This window comes from Gastrolobium bilobum, unplaced genomic scaffold (assembly GCF_033153095.1).
Source record: "Gastrolobium bilobum isolate Gb01-03AN ecotype WA unplaced genomic scaffold, APGP_CSIRO_Gbil_v1 utg643796, whole genome shotgun sequence".
In the NCBI taxonomy this organism is placed as follows: domain Eukaryota; kingdom Viridiplantae; phylum Streptophyta; class Magnoliopsida; order Fabales; family Fabaceae; genus Gastrolobium; species Gastrolobium bilobum.
The window spans coordinates 1-20,147 of NW_026897029.1; the positions used below are offsets into that span (position 1 = coordinate 1).

Here is a 20,147-nt window from a genome sequence, read left to right on the forward strand (position 1 = left end):
TCAAGTTACGTGTTTCAGATGTGGAAAGGTTGGGCATTATGCCAACAATTGTCATACCAATACTGGGCAGGCTGCGAATCTGCAGACCTTGCCATCTGCACCTACAGTTGGGCGTGTTTATACTACTAATGCACAGCAGACGGCGAAGGCGCCGAATTTGGTAAAAGGTACAATTTTCATTTCTAATATTGATTTATCTGTTTTATTTGATTCTGGAGCTACGCACTCGTTCGTGGCGGAATATGTGGCTAAGGGGTTGGGATTAAAAGTATCACGGATGATTCCCCTACGGCTACAGGAGAGGTTAGTGATTCCTCTTTCATTTGCAAAGAGGTCGGGTTTGTCTACGAAGGCAGGGGTTACACTATTGATTTAATTATATTGCCTCTGGCCTCTGTTAATTTGATATTGGGCATGGATTGGTTATCTCAAAACTGTGCCATGATTGATTGATGTGGCAAGAGGTTGATATTGTCTCATGAGAAGCCCTCGGTTACTCCATCTCCCTTTTTATCTATGTGCAATGCTGTTAAAGCCTTGAAGGCTGGGGATCAGGGTTATATTTTCTTGGGTAGTCTAGTGGGTGGCAAGGAGATTGAAATTTCTACGATTCCGGTGGTTAATGAGTTTGTGGATGTATTCCCGGATGAGATACCGGAATTTCCACCTGAGAGAGAGATTGAATTTTCTATTGAATTGTTTCCCGGTGTGGGGCCTATTTCATTGGCTCCATACCGGATGGCGCCACTTGAGTTAGCTGAGTTGAAGAAACATATTGAGGAACTGTCTGCAAAGGATTTTATTAGGCCGAGTGTGTCCCCGTGGGGAGCACCGTTGATCTTTGTGAAAAAGAAGGATGGAAGCATGAGACTGTGTACTGATTATCGGAAATTGAATAAAGTTACAGTTAAGAACAGGTACCCATTGCCGCGTATTGATGACTTGTTGGATCAGTTGAGGGGTGCCTGCGTGTTTTGAAAGATTGATCTCTGGTCCTGATACCATCAGATTCGGATTAGGCCGGAGGATGTGCCTAAAACGGCTTTTCGTTCTAGATATGGACACTACGAGTATCAGGTGATTCCATTTGGGCTTACAAATGCCTCGGAAGTGTTCATGGACTACATGAATCGTATTTTTAAACCATATTTGGATCAGTTTGTGATCGTGTTCATCGACAACATCTTGATTTACTCTAAGAGCAGAGAGGAGCATAGTGAGCATTTGAGGGCTGTATTACAGGTGTTAAAGGATAAAAAGTTGTATGCGAAGCCGTCAAAGTGTGAATTCTGGTTATCTGAGATACAATTTCTGGGGCATGTTATTTCTGAGAGGGGTGTTGCTGTTGATCCAAATAAAATTGATGCTGTTATGTACTGGGAACGACCAAAAACTGTTACTGAAATCCGCAGCTTTCTGGGTCTTGCTGGATATTATCGGAGGTTTATTGAGGGGTTTTCTACAATGGTACTGCCATTGACCCGATTGACACGAAAGGATACTCCTTTTGTGTGGACTCAGGAATGTGAGAGTTGTTTTCTGAGCCTTAAAGAGAAATTGACTACTGCTCCTGTGTTGACCCTCCCCGATCCGGAAGATGAGTTTGAATTATACTGTGATGCTTCCAAGAAAGGTTTGGGGTGTGTGTTGATGCAAGAAAGGAGAGTTGTTGCTTATGCTTCGAGACAGTTGAGGCCTCATGAAGAGAATGATCCGACACACAATTTGGAGCTTGCTGCCATAGTATTTGCCTTAAAAATTTGGAGGCATTTTCTGTATGGGATGAAATTTGTTGTGTTCAGTGATCACAAGAGTCTAAAGTATTTGTTTGATCAGAAAGAGCTGAACATGAGACAACGGGGGTGGGTTGAATTTCTAAAAGATTATGATTTTGAGTTGAAATACCATCCGGGTAAGGCTAATGTGGTAGCGGATGCATTGAGTAGGAAGTATGTCAGCGTGTCCCAGTTGATATTGTGGGATAATGAATTAATTGAACAATTCCGTGACTTGAAACTGACGGATGTCTTTATTGGGAGTGTGGATGAATTCTGGACTACATGAGTTGCAGATGGGTTGCATGAGAGCTGTCGGGTGGAAAATAAATTATATGAGAAGATTAAAGAAACACAGGTACGGAACGACAGTGTCAAATATTTGAAAGGGCAGAGTGGAATATCTGTGAATGAGCAGGGATTGTTATTGTATATGGACAGAATTGTAGTGCCCAAGGAGTTAGCAGGAGAGGTAATGGTTGAGGCCCATAAGGGTCAGTTTGCTGTACACCCGGGTGCCACAAAAATGTATCAAGATCTGAAAATTAAGTTCTGGTGGCCTGGGATGAAGAAGGATGTGGCTGAATATGTGTCAAAGTGCTTGATTTGTCAGAAGGTTAAAATAGAACATCAAAAACCGGCAGGGTTACTTCAGCCGTTAGATATACCAGAGTGGAAATGGGAGAGCATCTCTATGGATTTTGTTGTTGGTTTGCCTCGGACTCAGGCTGGTCATGATTCGATTTGGGTTATAATGGACAGACCTACGAACTCTGTACATTTTCTTCCAGTGCGAGTGGACTTTTCTACTGAGAAATTGGCAAAGTTATATGTGAAAGAGATTGTAAGGCTCCACGGAATACCGGCTAGCATTGTGAGTGACCGGGATCCGAAGTTTACTTCTCGTTTTTGGGGAGCCTTACAGTAGGCTTTTGGCACTCAGCTTCGGCTGAGCACTGCGTATCACCCGCAGACTGATGGTCAGACTGAGAGGACCATACAGACACTCGAGGATATGTTGAGAGCTTGTACACTAGAGCAGGGCACTGCTTGGGACAGATATTTATCACTGGTAGAATTCTCTTATAATAACAGTTTTCACTCCAGTCTGGGCATGGCTCTGTATGAGGCATTGTATGGGCGTAGATGTCGTACTCCTACTTGTTGGAACGAGGTAGGCGATAAAGAGAGGTTTGGGCAGTATTTTGTGCAAGAAACTACAGCACAGATTGAAATGATCAGAGAAAAACTTAAACAGGCACAGAATCGGCAGGAAAGTTACTATGATAATAGACACAGACCGCTGGAATTTGAAGAATGTGATCATGTGTTTGTGCGGTTATCTCCAGTTACCGGTGTTGGACGTGCATTGGGCGTGAGGAAGCTGAGTCCTCGCTTTATTGGGCTGTATCAGGTAATGAAAAGAGTAGGACCAGTGGCCTATCAGCTTTCCTTGCCCTCACAGTTGTCAAATCTGCACGATGTTTTCCATGTATCGCAGCTACGACGTTATATTCCGGATGAATCACATGTGGTGATACCGGACGACATTGAAATCAGAGAGAATTTCAAGGTTCCTATAGGTCTTAGTGAGGTCCTTGACCGCAGTGAAAAGAAGCTTAGAAGCAAAGTGATTCCAATGCTTAAAGTTCAATGGGAAGGACGTACACCTGCGGAGGCTACTTGGGAGCGGGAGGATGAGATTCTCCGGCTATATCCTGAGTTAGCGGACAAGTATGATTTAATTTTGCGGACAAAATTCTAAAAGTTGGGGAGAGTATAACACCTCACAATTTTAAATTAAGTAGTTAAGCCATTAAGTGTGTAATTAAGTGGAGATTCAGTGAAAATCCTAAAGATTAGGCCAAAATACAAAGAAAGGGCAAAACGGTAATTAGCCAACACGCAACCCTAGGAAGATAAAAATTGAGTAGAAGGTCTCAGATGGTAAAAATAACCCTAGAAATGGGTTCAGAATGAAAAACTGAGTGGATAGACAAGTTTCAGAAAAATCAGTGAATAGTGTTTTTCGCGGGTAAAAATATCGCGTTACGATTGCACCGTAAAACGTGCCAATTGAATTTTGAGCTCTAGGTTTCAAATATGAGTTACAAATGGTCTAATGAGTTAGGAAATATGATTGTTGATAGAATTTGATGAAAGTAAGTCATTTTGGGGAAACGTGCCAACGGCGTGCGCGATAGCTTAACACAGTGTTTTCTCCGAATGAATGGAGGACTCCGAATTCATCTGATCAAGCCTAATTAAAGTGGAATAGTTAATGTTAAAAATTAGAGTTTCTAAATAGGCTTTGAATTTACGGACGTTTAGTGAGAGTTTTGACGCGTTTTGAATCGCATGAAGTGGCGTGGGACCCACCCCACTTAAAATCACTTAAGTCCACCTCATCCTATCACTATTCATCATCTTCCCACTCCCCTCTCTCTCCCAAACCCGAGCCATCAGCCCTCCCCCACCATTCTCCATGCAAATTTTTCTTCTCCTCTTTAATCACTCAAATCCTAACCAAATCCAACAAAGTCTAACTTGAAATTTGTTGGAAATTGTCTTCCAAAGCCATTGGTGGCCTTGTTGAGCCGCGAAAGTGAGAGGATTTTGAGATCTTCCCCCTCAAAGTCCGCGGCTCACATTGAAGTTTGGGTGTTCATGGAGTTTTCAAATGCTCCAATGGTGGAGTATACTTAGGAGGAGTCATTTGCCTTGCATTTGGGTGAGTTATTTCAACATTTCAATGGTTGATTTGTGATTTATATTTATGAACCCTAAAAGAGAGATTTTATGATGTGTTGTGTTAGAGAGCTCAAATGGAAAATGTCTATTAGATGAAAATGCCTTAGAATGATGTATTAATGCTAGAAACGCAATGAAAATTTTAGGTGAAATGTGATGATTTTTAACTTAGAATAATTTGATGGTCATGACATGTAATTTTGGAAAAATGTGTTGTGATGTTGATAATGAGTTTTTGTTTGATAGAATGATGATATAATGTGATTGGTTGAGTTGAGGAATGGTTGAAAATGGAAAGAAATCCTTTACGATTCCCTAGGGTATAATTCAGCCATTGTGGAAAAAATTGAGGAATTGATGTTGAAAAATGATTTGGATGATGATTGGTGTAGTTATATGGTACTTAGATGGGTTGTGTTGTGGTTGGAAAGTGTTTGAACCAATGGTAAAAATGAATTGTGTTTAGAGACCTGAATGAACCTAGAGTGAAATATTTCGCAAAACGATGCGTAAATGTCGTAAAACGGAAAAACGACGATTGAACTAGCCTTTAAGCAATCTAAAGAAGCGTTATAAAATGAGAAAGAAAATTTAGAAAAATAAATCCCCAAATAACACATAGATGGCCGAACCTTCAAGGAGAGAAAGGGAGATTTTGCGATTTTCGCGTTCTCATGTAATTCGACGCGAAAATGACGAAACGGCACTTGAATTGGCCTCTTGACAACCTAATGAGGCGTAACAAAATGAAAAAGAAAATTTAGAAAAATAAATCTCAAATTAACACTAGTTGGGCCGAACCTTCAAGGAGGAAGGGGAGGATTTTGTGATTTTTGCGTTTTGATGCTATTTGACGCATACTGATGGATGTACGTAATTGTATAGGTTGTCGTACGTTGACTTGAATCCCGAAACTTGAATCTGGGAGTTGCCCTTGGTACTGGACCAAGTGGATTGAGGTATGTAATTGGTTCAATGCATGTATAATAGTAAATTAGCATGTATTGTTTGAATTATAAGAGATTGGTAATGTCCTCTATGTAGGCATTCTGCTATGTACCAAGTTGAGGGATAAGCTGCTGCAGAGCTTGTGAAAACAATATTTAAGGTAACCTCTTGGTACTGGGGCTTGTTCTCCTTTTCTGTTCCACCTTGTCAGTTGATGGCAACGGTAGGAAGTGTATATGAGTAGTATAGAAGACATGAGCATGCATGCATTATTACAATGGGTACTTATGTACCGAGTCTCTGGCCAGTAGACAGTTTTATTAGCCTTCGGGCAGTTTCAGACTTCCACTCGATAGGTCTCCAGGACGGAGTTCCAGTTGACCGTGGGTCATGGTGTGTGATCCGGGTAGGAGCACACTAGGAATGTCTTTGGCGTTTTGGATGGTTGGGGCATCATGGTTGTGGTTTCTGTGAACGCACCTTGGATGATACCCATAGGCTTATATATGCCCAGGGCGTACGTGGAATTGGGGTTACCATCCCGTATCGTCGTAGTTTGTATCTTTATATTCCCCATTTCTCTAAATCCCTTGCTATATCCCGTTTTCAAAGTGGTTGTTTTATTCTATTGATATGCATCGAAGTGAACCATTGGGTGGAGTTTTCTCCAGAACCTCTTGGTTACTGAGATATATTCGTATATCTCACCCCGTCTCGGGGCATTTATTTCAGGAGGTAGCAGTGGAGCCGGAGCAGCGAGCAAGAGGCCCGCAGAGTGAGCAGTGGAGTGCTTCACATTTTGCATTTTGTTGGCCGTGTGGCCTAGGCTAGACTTAGGGCATGAACATCTCATATGTATGTGGTATGAGCTTCATTAGCATATTTGTTCATGCCATTTTGCCTAAGTCTAGTAGTTATGTATTTGGTTATGTTGTCATTTGTATTTAAGTTGTAATATTGGAAGAATGTAAGTTAAAGTTTAAGTTTCAAGTTGTAAGTTGTAAAGCAATATTGTAATAGTATTTGATGCATGTCTATTTATGATGGAAGGGCCTTAGGCCTATTTTAGGGTATGATTACATGTATGATGAAAATATGCATGAAAAAGGTGTTAGTGATTGCAACTACTTAAGGGTGATTAATATGAACTATATGCCTAATAACTATAAACTGGATTGGGTTGTAAGTGCCCAAGGCGTTGTTGGTCCTTGTGTGTGCCACCCATTGGATTATTACTGTATTATCATGTGATTATTAGGTACATTTGAGGCTTAAATGATCTTTTACAAATATGGGATTATTGGAAAAACAAAGAAAACTCTAGCGAATTTTCTGTAGAATTGACAGATTTTAGGCGAACTTCGGGAGAGCATATCTCCCTCCATAGAGGTCCAATAAAGACGTGCCATATGCCATTTTGAAGGTTGAGATGTCCTCTATCTTGTAGCAAAAATTGGAAAAAATCTGGGTTGATCTTCGTCCTGAAAAAATTGGAGGAACGCAGACTGCTCATGTTCCCACTGCATCTGAGGCAGTTCTGGTCCTGTTTTGGGAAATTAATTCCCGCTTCGTTTATTAGTCAAATTAAGCGTATGATATATCAAATCGAAAATCGAGGTGTCTAGTTTATGTTGTAAAAATTTGGGAGCAATTGAATGAGTGGATTGAGTGCAGTAATTCGTGGAGTGAAAGAGGTTTAGAGCTGTCTTTGGGGTTGGTTTGCTATTTTGCTTATCCAACTTCAAACGGCGATAACCGGAGCAAATGAGCTCCGAATTGAGCGTGTGATAGCTTGTTGAGAAGGGAATTAAGTAAGACAAAGATATAATCTGAGAAGAGGGTTTGGTTACGAGCGGTGTGCTCGCAGAAAAATTAAGAGTGAACCATGTTCAAGTAAGTAAAAACGTAAATGTTGTAATTGGCTAAGTGGGTTTATGGGAACCCCTTAGTAACTTATTATAAGTAAAGTAAGTTATAAAAATAGTTTAAATAAGTCTTCCGCAAGAGTTTACGGTTACGGTCACAGCTTTTAATTATTACGCTTTTTATGTTTTAAATGCTCGCGTAATAATCGGAAAAAGTTTATTCGCATTTTTATAAATGAATTGCTGTGATTGTAACTGCGCTTAATATCATAATTAATGTTAACAATACCGGTGTACAACGGGCTGTTACAGTCACCACACTCACAACCGTTGTTTTAAGGATCTTCACACTAAATGCTTGCAATTGGAGAATACACGTACACCAACAAAGCACCGTAGGTCACCAACCTTCACCGAAAAAGAAGCTCACGAACAGAGGAAATGGCGGAGGAAATGATGGGTATGGTAATCACTACTTGTTGTGTGACTGTGTTCACTGAGTCAACAACAAAGGATCAACAAGACTCTCTTCATCAAACGACGTCGTCCCCTTCTACTCACCTGAAACAGCCTTCGAATCAATACGACGTCGTTCCTTTCTTTCCAGGTGGCTGTGACGTTAGTGACTCAGCCACTTAACATTCCAGCTGGCCTTCGTCAAGTGGGTCGTCACGTTCCATGTAACAGAAGGACAAACGTGTCCCTTTTTTTCAAAAATTAGACACTAAAATGTGACTTTTTTTACCTAGGGACTAAATTGTGACTCGTGAAAATTTCCAGGGACTAAAAATGGTATTTACTCAAAATTAAATTTAAAATTTAAAAGAAGTTAAATTAAGAATGATATCTTTATAAAATTAAGATATTGAGTTATGTTCAAATTAAATACTCTAATTTAGATTACAAAAAAAATTACTATAAATAAAATTAAATTAGTTTATAGAAAATTATTAATATACCAAAAAAATGTATAAAATTTATCATTATATAATAAATGAGAATTAAGTCTCTTTAAAGTAGTTAAAAGTAATCAAATTGAAAATATATTATTTCATGTATTATTTAATATGATAATATTATGTGCGAGGATTATAATGTTTTATTGACATATCAAATACTATGATCAAATAACATATGAGAGAATTCATTTTCAATTTTTTTTTCTTAAAAGTAATATGTATTTTTTTTTAAATTTTATACAAACAAAAAAAATTCATTAAATATTAAAATAGAAATATTACGTATAAGAGATATTTTAAAATACGGTAAAATATATTATTTTTTTTCATATTATAATCCATATTAACTAATTTTTTAAATTTAGTTGAATTATATATATCTTTTACAATTTTAACATTTTTCTTCAAAGCATGTTTGTGTTAGTATATGGATGTCCTAGAGACAATCTTTTGATTAGATTAGGACATATGTGGACCTTTTATATTGCGCAAATAAATAAAAGCACTATTTATCCTGTTTCATATTTTGTCTCAATTTTATTGTTAATATTTTATATGAGTAACTGGTTAAACCCCTTGGAATAGAACATGTATCTCTTGAGTATCTGTGATGAGATCACGATCATGAGGATTCAAGGATACCGCACGATCATGAGGATTCAAGGATACTGCACGTTTATTCCTAATTTTATGTTCCTAGTCTAGAGACACTGAGAATGGGGATCAGTGATCTCGGGTAAGACTAGCACGACTTATCTACTTGTATTTGGATACAAGGTAAAGACCTCATGTGCTACAGATATGGAGATGTCTTAGCTAAAGTCGTGGGTGGACCTATAAGGGTATAGGTCGCACTGAACAGACCCATAAAGAGACTCTATGAGGAAATCTCACAGATAATATCATTAGAGTAGTCTCTTTATATTTGGGTAGGTCTTTCCTTAGACCAAAAGTTATTACCTAGACTGTGTTCTAGAAGGCATGCTTTGATTGTATACCTCGTCTGCCTGAAACATGGAGACTCATAGGTACACTGTTGGGCTTGTCCTGAAACAGCACATGGCTAGGGTGATAAGCTGAAGGAATTCGTCAAATCTCTGTGAGAGATTAGGTTATCTGTAAACCGGAGAAATCGGGATGACATTTACTAGGACTCGGGAATCTATGCATAGTAAAAGAGATCATGAGATGATCTGCCTTTAGAGTCAGTAAATTGAAGATTCCCTATTTCGAATAAAGCATACCCTAAACCGCAAGGGTTGATACGTTTCCTTACCCTAGGTTTAATGGGAAGGTAATCGAGACGAAAGGAAATATATACGGCAACCAAATATGTATAATAGGATGATCAAGTCATTAATCTAACTAGTTCTGGGGCAACAAAGCATTGCTAGTGCTTGTGATGTCATTTAATGTGTTGTGGGCTTGTTGGGCCCGAGCCCATTTATGTCAGTGGCTATGTTGGACCTAATGGGTCACACACTAACACCTTATTGTCATGATGATCTAGCATTAAAGGTATTGGGTCTAATAATGGTTGTTAGCCCAAGAAGAAGTTTGGAAGCCCACCTAAAAGGGAAAAGGGCGCATAGATCATGTAATGGGCTTGGATGGTCCAAGACATTACTAATTAATTTAATTAGTTAAATTAATTATCAAATATTTAAATCTTGAATTTTGAACTTGAAATTTGAATTTTGAAATTCGAATTTTTGAATTTGAAATTTGAAATTCGAATTTTTGAATTTGAAATTTGAATTTTGAATTTAGAATTTGAATTTAGAATTTAAATGTTTGAACGTTTGAATTTAAATGTTTGAATTCGAATTTGAATTGGCTATGAAAAGTTGTTTCAAAACAAAAGGATAAGATAAGATCTTGTTGGAACAAATCCCTAGTATCAAGAGGAGATCTTTGATCACATCCAAGACTGAATTTGGGGCGCCACTTTGGTTGTTGTGAGTGTCATCTTGTCAATCAAATAAGCTCCAAATCAGATTTGGTTGGTTGAGAGAATCAGTGTGTGAGTTGGTTCAAATTTGAATGCAACTACTCAATGTATCTGGATCGTTTCTGGGGCTGAAGGGGGCGCACATATGGTTGGCCATATGATGGCCATTAGATCAGAATTTTGACTAGGTTAAAACCTAGTCTCATGAGGATTCAAAGGTAGGTTGTTGGGAATTTTGAATTGCAACAACTCCACCTTTTTTCGTCCCTCTTTTAAATTCTATCCTACAATCTAGTTACGATTATTTAGTCATGTCTAAAACATAATTAATTTTTAAAAATCAACTAAAACCAAGACATTGGCTGGAGCTAACGTGGCTTCGCCACTGATTGTGTGTGTTTATGCGTATAACATTATTAATATTTATAATATTATACCATTCTTACATTACTTTCTCTTAGGTAAATAAATGAGATAAGCACACTTCTCAATTGTGTGGAAGTATTATTACACTAATCTTTTTCTTTTTTTCTTTTTTCTCGAACAAGTAAGCATTACAAAAGGTATAAAAGTTGTGTGCAATGATCATTTTTCTATTTTTTTAATAGTGATTTATTTACAAAAGGAATACTTTAAACACTATTTTACATGCAATCTCGGCTTTTATTAATTTAATTAGTTAAATTAATTATCAAATATTTAAATATTGAATTTTGAACTTGAAATTTGAATTTTAAAATTCGAATTTTAAATTTGAATTTTGAATTTTGAATTTTAGAATTTGAAATTTGAAATTTGAAATTTGAATTTTGAATTTTGAATTTTGAATTTTGAATTTAAATTTTGAATTTGAATTTTGAATTTGAATTTGAATTGGCTATGAAAAGTTGTTTCAAAACAAAAGGATAAGATAAGATCTTGTTAGAACAAATCCCTAGTATCAAGAGGAGATATTGATCACATCCAAGGTTGAATTTGGGGCGCCGCTTTGGTTGTTGTGAGTGTCTTCTTGTCAACGAAATAAGCTCCAAATCAGATTTGGTTGGTTGAGAGAATCAGTGAGTGAGTTGATTCAAATTTGAATGCAACTGCTCAACGTATCTGGACCGTTTCTGGGGCTGAAGGCACATATGGTTGGCCATATGATGGCCATTAGATCAGAATTTTGACTAGGTTAAGACCTAGTCTCATGAGGATTCAAAGGTAGGTTGTTGGAAATTTTGAATTGCAACAACTCCACCTTTTTTGTCCCTCTTTGTGCGCCACCTCAATCAGTTTTTAAGTGAAAAATCTGATTGCATCATGACTCTCTCATCACACTCTTGTGCGCCAACTTGGGTAGGTTCTCCTTGGGGGCTTTCACAAAACACCTAGCCAATTCTACTCCATTCTATGCGCCACTTTTGTGATGTTTTCTTGCTGAAAATATCACTCTTCTAAACACATGCACCTTACCTCCTCCTTCACTTATTGAGCGCATAGCAAGCCTCTTTGTGGTGATCAATTGGTGGTTGTTCAAGAAAGAGTTCTTGCATCTCGACGTGGGTGGTGTGGATCAACGTTAGAGGGTTTGAACCTTTCAAACCTGATATTGATCAGATCAACTTGGAGTTAGAATCACAAACAAAGGTAACATCATGTTGTCTTAAAGCATGAATCTTGATTGCATGTGTGATTCCGCTTGAGAAAATTTTTTGTTTTTCCCTCTCACATATGCATCGGCCATCAAACCATTTTACTTTCACTTTGTAATTTATATTTCATATTTTACCTAATAATTATCATAGAGATTTAAGTGTTCAAAAGTTGATAGAGAGCACGTGATATTTGTTAATGTCTGGGACCTTTCAATTTGGACTGAGATTCCAAGGACGCACCCCCTTCGTAGTTTCGTATATTTCAAAGCCACCATCAAACACAACACGAAGTAGGAACACTTCCCGTTTCCCTCACGCCTCCACCAAACCCCTGCTTAACATGTGAATATTTATACTGAAATCTAAAAGACGACAACAACAACCAACACCGTTTGAACACAAACATTGGTGTTTATCATATTTAATTCATTCCAATACTAGATTCTAAGGTATCATTCCCTAAAATTTACCTTTTTCTCTCTCTTAGTCTTTATTATTATTATTATTTTTTTTTTCTGTACTTGGTCTAGAATTTTCAACAATGAAAAAGTTCTGTTTATTTATTTTGCAGTGTCAATAAGATCAATAGCCAAGACATATTCTTACATATAAACAGTGTGTTCGGGATCGTGAGAGTTTATTTCACGACCCTGACACAAAAGGGGTTTCTCTGATTCTGTGTTTGGTTCCTTTCTTTCTCTTTTTTCTGATTTTCTTAGCAACCCACTGAGGTTTTGTTTGAAAAGTTTGGATTTTTCACCTACCCTTTATCTCTCTCACAATGATTTCCTCGTTGAGACAACCTAGTATAGGGATCAGTGGTTCTGATTTTGTTTTGAGGAAAATACATGCAACCCCAATTCAGCCAAGGTCGTTTTTACCTTCTCTGTCAAAAGAAAAAGCTCAAAGATCTGTTGTTTGTGTGCAAAAGCCTCTTCACCTTGCATCTCTTGGTGCGGGGTCTTTTGGGTCAGTGAAGAATTTTGAGTCAGCTAAGAATTTTGGGAGGGATGATTTGGTGAAGTGTGGAGCTTATGAGGCAGATAGATCAGAGGTTGAAGCTGCAGGTACACCATCAGTGGCTGTTAATAAGGTGAAAATTGGGATATATTTTGCAACCTGGTGGGCTCTGAATGTGGTGTTCAATATTTATAACAAGAAGGTTTTGAATGCCTACCCGTACCCTTGGCTTACTTCAACTCTTTCACTTGCATGTGGGTCTCTCATGATGTTGATCTCTTGGGCCACCAGAATAGCAGAGACGCCTAAGACTGATCTTGAGTTTTGGAAGTCTTTGTTCCCTGTAAGTTTGTTTTTGTTTGTTTCTTAAGGGAAAATTATTGATGCGAGGAAGTGAAAGCTTTGTTTTGTTTGCTCATATGTTTTTTGTTCTGGAAAAAAAAAATGTTTTTTATAAACAATTTTGGACACATATCTGGATATCTATGTTGGTTAATTTCTGGAGAAAAAAAAAACTAGAGAAAGTGTAGTCTAGTCCACTCAAAATATGTAGCTGAATCGACAGTTAATTCTGAGATTTTGGTTTATCAATGATGACAATTTTTAAGTTTTGAAAGAGTAATTTCATTTTAGCTGGACAACTAACAAATTTTCTTTATGCAAAATGGATTCTAAAAAAGTCTTAATCAGTTTGGTCACTCTCCTTTATTTATCATTTTGAATGGATAGTGACCTTGGTCTTTGGTGTTTCTTCTTCAGGTTGCTGTTGCACATACAATAGGACATGTAGCTGCAACGGTTAGTATGTCAAAAGTTGCAGTATCATTTACCCATATTATCAAGAGTGGTGAGCCTGCTTTTAGTGTTCTGGTTTCGAGATTTATTTTGGGTGAGACCTTCCCTGTGCCAGTCTATCTGTCATTAATTCCAATCATTGGTGGATGTGCACTTGCTGCGGTGACTGAGCTCAATTTCAATATGATTGGTAATGAACTTGTCTTTTGAAGAACATTTTGTTTCTTTTTCATCTTGTTATTAATCATAGTAATAAGTTGGAGATGGGATGATAAACTGATTTAAATTTTGAATTTGACCTGAAAAATATAACTTGTGTTTAATTAATTGAGTTATGGTAATATCACTTTTTTTTTTTGGTTAGCAAACTGGCCTTTACTGCACTTTGTTGTCTATTGTTGCTTGAATATATCCACCGACTGCAAGGGTGATTTACTTGTCTAATAATGCCATTAGAGGAGGTCTATGAAGCACCGATACTCCTTAAATTTTTTTCCAACGTATCGGATACGCGTATCGGAAACGTATCGGACACGTATTGTTTGGTAATCGACATCCTGTATCATCGAGTCGGTGCTTCATAGGAGGAGGTTATTTATGCTGGAGTGTATTTCTCATTATTTTGCTGCACACAGTTCTCTGCACTCTCCTGACTTTGATTGCAATGACCCTTTTTTTCAGGTTTTATGGGGGCTATGATATCAAATTTGGCATTTGTATTCAGGAATATCTTTTCAAAAAAGGGCATGAAGGGAAAGTCTGTCAGCGGAATGAATTACTATGCTTGTTTATCTATTTTGTCCCTCGCAATTCTCACACCCTTCGCAATTGCTGTGGAAGGACCGCAGATGTGGGCTGCTGGATATGAAACAGCCCTCTCTCAAATTGGACCCCAATTCATATGGTAATTACAAGATGACTACTCACTGTAATATTGATCTATTGTATTTGTTATCATGGTTGTATTGATCTTAATCTGTATGCATCTCTATTTTCCATACTAGAGATAAGGTCATATCTTGAAAATTTCATAATATTTGATTAGGTTTACTAAACTATTATGTAAATCTCTTGTTTGTCCTTATCAGAACTTGAAAAAGTATTTTATATTGCCTAAATTATTGATTCATTTGTTTTTGAAAGACATATACATCATCAGTATGGGGAAAGGCGGAATGGACCAGAAGAGCAAACTTAGTGTCCTGTCCTTTCTGAGTCAACTGAGTGTTCCTGATCGTAACCATCAACCTAAAATGGCTTAAATTGTTGGTAGTTATTGAGTACATCTTGTTTTTTAATCATCTTTGTATTCTATAGATGTTTGAGATTGTCTTCATGGATTCTTATAATGAAGTGACTGGGATATTCACATCTCTTTGAGGGTTGGAAATCCTACATTAGAAGTTTTATCTGGTGGGCTTGTTGTATTTATGCATTAGCTGATTCCTTCTTTATTTATTTCTCCTTTAAAATTGGAGAGAATATGAACTAACTTCGGAAAAATTCTTTGCAGACCATATATGAGAACATCTATTGCTTGCAAGTTGCTAGAATTTATCCCAATTGTCAACTTCTTTAGTTGCAGGACTGAGATACTTTTTTGTCTCAAATTGATGACCGTGACCTTATTTTAGTTTGAGACTTGAAAGCAGATAGATTGTCTGTGAGGATCAATGGACTGGTTATCAAGTTCCCCGATTTTATATATGTTATGTAATTAGAATGAAAGACCAAACCTTTAGTGCAATTAACTGTGACATTTATGATACCTGATTGATGTGTTTGAAATTTGTAACCGAAAATAGAGCTGTTTTTACTGTCCTGATTTTGGGTTATCAGTTGTTCTCTTTCTCTATCTTTTGGTTGTGAAAGCTTCTGCACTTCTCCATATTTATTGCTGGTAATTGTACACAACAGGTGGGTAGCAGCTCAGAGTATATTTTATCATCTGTACAATCAGGTTTCATACATGTCTCTGGATGAGATCTCTCCCTTGACATTTAGCATTGGAAACACCATGAAACGTATATCTGTCATAGTGTCTTCAATTATTATCTTCCACACACCAGTTCAGCCCATCAATGCTCTTGGAGCTGCTATTGCTGTCCTTGGAACCTTCTTGTATTCACAGGTATTTTCTAGTCATCATTTTTAAATTTGGATACGTCTCTCATACTCATTGCGCCCTTTGGCCATATTATTTAAAACCGAAAGAAAATGCTATTTATATTTGAAACATCAAACATGCTTATAGTCCTACATATTATTGGTTGGAGGATCCATTGCAGAGAGAGAATGTGTTAAGGGTGAATCGTGAAGGGGATGCTCATTAGGGCAGTTAGGTGGTCTGGAACCTCAAAGTGGTGAACCCTTCTACTAAATTACATTGTTGGATGAAGGCATTGTTATTTTGTCTGGAGTGCAAACTGCCGTAGGATTTTAAACTATTCTCTTTATAAAAGGGTTTGGTGGGAAAATTTTGATTTAGTAAGAGTTTACAATAAAAAAGTTGGAGGCTCATAGGGTAGAGTTGGGTGTCAATGTGCCTCAGGATGTCTTGGCTTTCTATTTGATGGTGCTAGTCTGAAGTTAGGTGACGTGATATTTTATTGGTGGATGGACTTTGAATTTGCCACCTAACTCCTATTGGTTAGAACTTTGAACCTACCTCTACTTATTCCTTTTCCAAGTCAATTTCAACATAAGTTAGTGTACCTTATAGAGCTTCCAATGTTGACCGCACCAGATACTTTAGCATATGCTTTGGTTCATACCTTCACAATAGGAGCATCTATGGTACCTTTAAAGTAGTTGCCATGTGGGGCCTTGGAAAATAAAGAAAAAGGAGAAAAAGAAAGGTTAGAAACAAAGTAGAATATTGATTAGATTACATGTGTTTCTCTAAGATATATATATATATATATATATATATATATATATATATATACATGTGTCTACAGCCGCTTTACGTACAGCAATGACAGGTGTATGGTTATGATTCTCCACATTAAATACTTTCATCTCTATATATGTTAAGTATTTAACTGCTGCACATACAGCAGCTGCAGAAATGTAAATCTCTCTCTCTCTCTCTATATATATATATATAGGGGAAGGTTATATTTACAAAATTTTTGTTTACAAACTCTTACAAATTACACTAAGTATGACTAGTCATAATTAGTATGATTTATAAAAAAAAGTTTGTAAACGGATCATTCTCTATATATATATATATATATATATATATATATATATATATGTGTGGTTTTCTTTTTAAAATAACTATTTTTTTGGCACTTATTTCTCATTGTACTCATTTTTGCAGGCAAAACAATAGTGTTGAGGAATTAAGATTCCTCTAGGGACTTGTTTGTTACTGCTCGTCATGGTCAACAAGGGATAAGGAAATTGATTTTGAAATGTGACTGCTGGATTTTTGTAAGATTAGGATGATCTAGCTGTAAGTTCATCTGTAGATAATAATAAGAATACCACTTCTGAGGAAACATTATCATAATACAGATGATAAGTTAGATTTTTTTTTTTTTTTTTCAATTTCTGAATTGCCAATGAGTTGAAATAAATGTTGTTGTTTATATAATCTGAGAATAATTTCTCAAAACCTTATTTCCAATAAGGATTTCATAAGAATATGATGCGTGTGATCTATTTGATGCTCTCTTGTTTATATAATAAATGTTTGCTGGCATGAGTGAAGATGCAACTTGGGATTTAATATTTCAAGGCATTATTAACTTTTTTAAGTTATGCTTAGCATATTTTTCTGCCCTTTGACCTTTTCCATGTGATACGGGCTTTGTCTAGTGATAAAGCGACTCTTCACTCTTGTAAAGAATATTGTCACATTCGTGCACGTGTTCCTTCACTATCGATACTTCATAATTCATGTTCTCAAACTAGATGGAGTCTGTTACGATAAGCTTCTTTTCAAGTGAATAAGAGTGGACCTTAAATGTTAAATTTTATGTGGTTTTTCACTTTGCTATTATAGTTCAAAGGAAAGTAAAATTTCAATTTCATTCCTACTAGAAGTAAAAATAACCGTAATTTATTGCACAACGACAACGTCTGTTTCATAACAAAGTGACCACCTTGGTCAATTAAAAAGGAAGCATATATGTTGACACAGAATGCATCTATTCATCTAAATTTTGTATATCATGCGAAAAGAAATAAATACAAATATCTTAAAGGGATAGGTTATTCTACTTATTATTTTTTTTGCCTACTTTTGCCTACCACTCTCCAACACCGTTAGATCAGAATCTCAAGAAGAAAGAGAAAGATAACTGTTAGTTAAGATTTTGATCTAATAGTATTCTAGAGTGATAGGTAAATGTAGGCAGAAAAAATGGTAGGTAGAATAACTTATTCCTATCTTAAATAGGGTTTCACAAAATTTGATAGAAAATACTTATTTAAAATATTTGTATTTTTTCTTTTTTACATAACTCTCACGTGAAAAAAAATTATATGTGAGTATCTATTATCTAACATGCACTTTGATAAGAATTTCCACAAAAGAATAATAAAAATGTCCAAGAGAGTGATTTGAGAAAGAGAGCTGAACCAGTTTCATGGAGACTATCTGTGTCTATATATGAACTGCCACGAGCTTCCATATTCAAACTTCAACTTCCATGCAATTAGACAAACCGTAACATTTGTGTATAGGGAGTGAAGAGAAGACTTATATAATATTCTTGTATAAACTGTGTTCCTCAAAACTCCAGAATTTAGAAAGCAGAAGGTGGAATGAGCCATTGCAAGTTCGATGTTCTAAGAGGTAATAGAAGTGGTGATTTCATTGCAGCTAAACTTTTGCAGAGACACTAGTTTCTAGGGGGTGTTGTGGATTATATTTTAGAGGCTGAGGCCCCAAGAAAAGAGGCTGAGGCCCCAAGAAAACTTTTGTGGATAAGGTTTCCATCAGCAGAAGCCAGAAGAAAACAAGTTACCTACAAATTTACCAAACATATGTGGGTCACCCTATAAATTCCTCTCTAGTTTATGAATTTGTTTAATAAAGTGTTTTCTCGTGTTATTGAGAGATTGTTTTACTGCAATATATTTTTATTTTTTATTTTATTTTTTGTTTACAGTGAGATCCATATGAATTATGTATATGCAGAAATTTTTCTAACCTCGTATTAAATGAAAGATGCAAAGCCCTTTATTTAATGGGCCTTTGGTTTTGGTGAATATGGTTATTTATTTTTTTATTTGGATAGAGACAAGAAAATATGAATATGGTTATTTAAAACATAAAAGCCGAGATTGCATGTAAGATAGTGTTTAAAGTATTCATTTTGTAAATAAATCGCTATTAAAAAAAATAGAAAAATGATTATTGCACACAACTTTTATACCTTTTGTAATGCCTACTTGTTCGAGAAAAAAAGAAAAAGATTAATGTAAGAATACTTCCACACAATTGAGAAGTGTGCTTATCTCATTTATTTACCTAAAGAGAAAGTAATGTAAGCATGGTATAATATTATAAATATTAATAATGTTATACGCATAAATACAAACAATTAGTGACGGAGCCACGTTGACTCCGGCCAATGCCTTGATCCTAGTTAATTTTTAAAAATTAATCACGTTTTAGACCTAGTTAAATAATCGTAACTAGGTTGTATGATAGAATTTAGTGTTTATTTAATCATTTTTGGCCATGACTTAGTTGCTACGCTGCACACAATCACCTTATATTTGCATATCTTTTCATATCTAATTATAATGAGAAAAGTGTTTATCCTTTTAAATGACACAACTTATATCCTTTCACTCTCACAAAGAGGTGAGACCCACACCTTTATTTTTTTTGTCAACTCTCTCTCCTCATTTATCTATCTCTTTCTCTTTCTTAAAATGACACAACGTTATATCCTTTAAAATGATACACACTTTTCTCAATTATAATTGGTTTCATTTGGAAAAAGTGTTTGTCATTTTAAATGACAGAAAATTATGTCATTTTAAGAGAGATACAGACACAGAAAATTTGAATTTTAAATTAAAAAAAACCACCTACTTTCTCTCTTCCATGATTTCCGTTTTTCTGTGTCTATCTCTCTCTTAAAATGACATAACTTATGTCAATTAAAATGACAAACACCTAACCCTTTATTTTTCTATATATTTCCATTATGAATCTACCACTCCAATAAATGTGAGGAGATACGCCTTCCACTGATTTTGTAACAAGCATTTTCCCAATTATAAACACAACATTTGCTTTCAACCCCCAATTCAAAAACATTTTAAACTTGCATATCACGTCATTTATCTATACTATATTTATCCACTTATTGGTTTTAAGGGTTTTTTATTTTTTTTTTAAAATTAAATTTTCGCTCATACCCAACCCGTAGATGCCGCTGCTAGAATAAGTAATCTCGTTCTCTTATTTCTAAACAAGCTTGTTAGATGTTGTACCATTGGGATCTATAAGCTTACTATGTTCTCTTTAGGGATGG

At 36.1% G+C, this 20,147-nt stretch overlaps 1 protein-coding gene across 1 annotated transcript; it reads left to right on the top strand.

Annotated features, from left to right (window-relative positions):
- The first annotated feature begins 12,191 nt into the window (after positions 1–12,191).
- LOC133303525 (glucose-6-phosphate/phosphate translocator 1, chloroplastic-like) lies at positions 12,192–17,317 on the top strand. Its single transcript, XM_061503441.1, has 6 exons — positions 12,192–12,335; positions 12,458–13,189; positions 13,606–13,831; positions 14,323–14,545; positions 15,559–15,772; positions 16,970–17,317. Exons 2-6 carry the CDS (start codon positions 12,668–12,670, stop codon positions 16,979–16,981), a joined length of 1,197 nt encoding a protein of 398 aa, XP_061359425.1. The 5' UTR covers positions 12,192–12,335; positions 12,458–12,667; the 3' UTR covers positions 16,982–17,317.
- The last annotated feature ends 2,830 nt before the right edge of the window (positions 17,318–20,147 follow it).

Coding starts and splice junctions, on each gene's coding strand:
- LOC133303525 (XM_061503441.1), top strand. CDS start 12,668: ATGATTTCCTCGTTGAGACAACCTAGTATAGGGATCAGTGGTTCTGAT. Junction 13,190..13,605: donor TTTGGAAGTCTTTGTTCCCT/GTAAGTTTGTTT, acceptor TTTCTTCTTCAG/GTTGCTGTTGCACATACAAT. Junction 13,832..14,322: donor GCTCAATTTCAATATGATTG/GTAATGAACTTG, acceptor CCTTTTTTTCAG/GTTTTATGGGGGCTATGATA.